The 4,228-nt window shown below is 48.2% G+C and overlaps 1 protein-coding gene across 1 annotated transcript; it reads left to right on the top strand.

Annotated features, from left to right (window-relative positions):
• Positions 1-511: 511 nt before the first annotated feature.
• Positions 512-1,413, top strand: PtA15_3A197 (uncharacterized protein; the record flags this gene model as incomplete). The annotated part of the gene is made up of 4 exons (XM_053167141.1): positions 512-598; positions 665-1,021; positions 1,097-1,186; positions 1,255-1,413. 4 exons carry the CDS (start codon positions 512-514, stop codon positions 1,411-1,413), a joined length of 693 nt encoding a protein of 230 aa, XP_053018388.1.
• Between the last annotated feature and the right edge of the window lie 2,815 nt (positions 1,414-4,228).

Genomic DNA, 4,228 nt, shown 5'->3' with positions numbered 1-4,228 from the left:
GGTTCGACGACCAGGGACCTGCGCTGTGGGGTAGGATCTTGGTTATCGGCAGGTCTTGTTCTAAGTAAGACGTTCAATTCTGCAATTCTTTGGTGCTTTTGAAAAGACACGTCCGACAACGGGACCCCCATTCGTTCGACACCACTTTGGTCCCGGTAAACCTTTTGCCGGCACCCCGATTCTTCGCAGCTACACACCCTCATTGACTGGGATGCAAACAGTCAGCATTCTTACCACGCGCATTTCAGCTAAGGGGAGATGTGGGTATACTTACGAGCGGTGGTGTCGTTTTCGTTCTGTGGTTGACTTGGCCAATGGCGTTCAAAGTTTTCCGGAGATATACTGCGAATATTCTGGGCAGTCAGGCTGCACAAGCACTTTGTGCGAATTTGAGTGTGGGTTAGTCAGCATACATTGGCCCCAAATTACCCCGGCCCAGCCGGGCCCTCGACAAATACCTCACACACGTACACTGCCAAGAACCCGACCAGCAAACCATCCAATCAACATCATGGACTTTGATTCTGGCCATCCGTCTTCTGATACCAAATGGATCTTAGAGATACTACCACCAATGGCCTTGGCGGAAGATCATGTTGTAAGTGGTTGGGGAACAGTTCTCTAGAAATCAGACTAATGCTTGGTGACTTGTGCCTTACGGCAGAATTCCTCGCCTCGTCAACCAACTCTTCCAGGAGACCATCCGCGCAGTTCAGCCACCGTAGTTTACAACAGAACTGTACTTTTGGAAAACCGCCAGTCTGGTACTGATGGGCCTCCTTCTACGTTCTGCCGCCGTACGATCTTTTGGAACAAGCGCTTGTGCGTTGATGTGGTTAAGTTCTTTGCCGATTGGTTTTTGAGACACCAGGAGCTTGTCAAGAAATCCTCCGCATTCCTTGTGAAGGCCACCTACTCTGCCAACTTTGCAGACGTCTTGCAAGCATACCCACAACTCAATGGGTTTGTTCAAATCGTGGAGATGAAGGGTCAATACACTCATCTTTGTCAGATGTGGAAGGTAAGTGGCTGCTTTCCATGGATCATTCACGTAATCAACAGACCCAAGCCTCTAATCAGCCACATACTTTGCCAGACCATTACAGAGCAAATGGAGGTCTCTGCGGGGGATCCCATTCCCGTTGAATTTGCAGATTGTGTCTCGAGAGCTGGAATGAGCCCTCTAGTGAGTAGTCAACCACACGACCAATGTGCCATGTTCCCCTCCGCCTCTAATGCCATCATTCTGTCCAGGTTTATGTCTTGCTCAAGGATGCCATTGGCAAACATCGACACATTGAAACTGCTTGCATAATCGCGGAGGCCCCTGCAGACGAAATCTCAAAATCTACAGCCGCATGCGCATCATTCTTGATCGAAGGACTTCAGGCCGAATTATCAGCCTCCCAGTAGTATTCAGAGGTTCATTTCTTTATCTCACCGTTTCAGATCTACCCAGCGTAACTTAGGACAATCACCAGATGCGCGAGTTTGAAGGTGGCTCGGACCAGTTGCTTGTTTCCTACACTTTTCCCATGTACTTTTCCCCTTTGTATCAATGTGGAATGAATCTGGAAGTTTTTTCTCACTTGGACGATCGTCCAACTGATGTGTTTCACACGTCCCAGTCAAACGCTCCTCTTCGGGTCTTACTTCAGAAAGAACCATTGTGATGTACATCCCAGTATCTCCGGCAAACAATAATCTGTTGGTTTGTCTTCCCAGCCATCTGATTTTACCTATCCTCACGTCACCTACCATCACTCGACACATCCTGTTGAGTCGAGTTACCTTGTCAACTTGGATGATCGTCCAAGTCCATCAGAGACGTAGGCAGAGCCAAGACGCTCCTACTACCAATGTTGCTGCCACAAAACACACAAAATGTAGTTCTGTAAGGCGTAGGGATTAAAATTGCCCCCTATAGCTGCTGGAAGACTTGGACGATCGTCCAAGTGACAATAATGTCTTGATTTCCGCAAACATGCCAGCCTCCCACATCCAATCGGGCATGGTGCATTTTGGAGGTGCCTACAGAATCAATGGGGATCTTCACGCATCAATGGAAAACCACTTTCCAAACTACCCATTGTCTGGTCAGGCCACCGCCGCCAGCCGGCACACATTGCCCACCGCAACAGTATTTGTCCTCTGCTGCCCCCGCCGAGTTCCCCATTACAGTAAATATTACTCCGACTTGTCACACCCTCCGATATGGCCAACCCGACTGGCCTCCAGAATGGCTCGATGCCAACAACTGTCTCTAACCTCCGTTCAAAACTGCGCACAAGCGGCATTCCAACTGGCAATTCCGCATTCGCTCGGTCCATCCACGACTTCACCAGGGTTGTCCTTGGGGTCAAAGCTGCCAAGAGTGACCTTCCTCCTGCGCCACCACAATCACAACTTTTGACTTTCAAGACTCCATCAAACAAGGCATCCGCTAGTAGTGTTATCCTTGCCCGCTTCCGTTCATACCTCTCAGAACACAATGTTGCAGACCTCGAAGTTGGAGGGAGAATCAAGTGTATCCCTATAGTTTGTCGCCAATTTTTCGTGCAAGATATGGCCCACTTCAATGTTCAACATGTTAGCTTTGCATGGGATCAATCGCCAGATTCGCCTTTTAACGCGTGGTTCGCCAGTATGATATTGAAGCATTGGACTTTTGCAAAGAATACCGGCCTCTTGTACAAATACGCCATCTCACCCAACGACGACACAGCTGCTCACGGTCAAAAGGTTCTGTTCCGTTGGATTCACGGGCGTCAAGCTGATCTTCAACAATTGACTCGAAACGTCAACTGGCGTCAACTCAAGGCCGCCCGTGAAAAACGTAGCAAAAGGAAGAAGCAGGTCTGTCTCAAATCTAGGTTTCTCAAAACAGCCGCTATCTTTCTGACTGCTAATCTCTTTTGTTGTCACTCGCGCATCTTTGCAGTTAAGTGATCATCGCGTGGACACTTGTGTGGCATTGGCTCTCCCAGCAACTTTAACCCGGATCTTCATGGACCCCGCTTGCACATCTGACACGGAAGAAGATGAAGCAGGGAACCTCCATCGCATGCACGTGCCGTGGCGCTCTCAAGAAATGACTCAATTTGCTCACAAGTTGGACGAGGCCATGGTGGATCGTTTGCGCAAGGAAAAAGGCGTTCAATACGTACAAAGGGCCAAATTACTTGAACTGCGTCGACGCGATCCTATCCACATACCCAAAGTCTTCCCAGTACCTATCGGTCTCCCGCAAAATTGCTACGCTCCCATCTTCCTCCAATCCCAAGGCCAGGTTTCCCACAAAGTCTTGCACACAGACAATCAACCTTGTGAATTTCCTGCTATCTGATGCTGTTTCTGTTGTTCATGTAGATGAATGGATTCCATCATGATCCTGACCACCTTCTTTGTGCTCTCACCTGCTTGATCCAACGCTAAGCTGTTTGTCCGCTCTCATCAGTTTGAGATGTGTTTGCCCATATGTAAAAAGAAATGTCTTACTGTGCTAGCTCCTTTTTCCTTTTCTGTATCTACAAATGTTGACAAGTACATATTCATTCAATCATTTTGAGCCTAAGATGTGAAGAGTCATGTATATAGCGCACCTCGATCATATTTGCTTCAATGCTTCCCTTTATGAAGTAACGAACAATCTGTGTAGTGCGGTGTTGGCCTAGCCAATAGGCGCGATCTGTTGCCTGGTCTTCCACACTTGGATTCCAGCAGGGGTCCTGCAGCCGTGTAGGCGTCAATATAAGTGTGCCAATGGCCTTTGCTTTGTATCCTGGACTCACCATCAAGTAAACCTTCTGCGTACACGTCAGGTCAATCCCCACTCCACCTGTCCCGATGGTGGCCAAAAGCACTTGAACATTAGGCTCATGCCTAATTCTGTCTAAGCTCTTTTTCCTCTGCTGTAATGAGCGGCTCCCATCTAGTTGTTCAAAGGCAATCTTTTCTGCACCGAGTGCATTGCCCACACTGGAAAGAATCCTCAGCAACATAGACATATTTCTATAATCAGGTAAAATGTTCACATCAGTCAACTCACATCTGCAGGAAGGATGTCCACTGAGAGAAAACAACCGCCTTGGGAACTTCGCCACCTTGCTCCGAGTATAAGTGCCTCTTCAGATCCGTCATCAAATGTAAAATTTTTGGACTGTCACGCCACGTTGTCTCCTTCTTTGGTAGATCGTATTGCCGTCCATCAATCAACCCTGGGTGATCA

Source organism: Puccinia triticina, chromosome 3A (genome assembly GCF_026914185.1).
Source record: "Puccinia triticina chromosome 3A, complete sequence".
NCBI lineage: Eukaryota > Fungi > Basidiomycota > Pucciniomycetes > Pucciniales > Pucciniaceae > Puccinia > Puccinia triticina.
The sequence above is the reverse complement of the archived record's forward strand: the minus strand, read 5'-3'. Positions and strand labels throughout refer to the sequence as shown.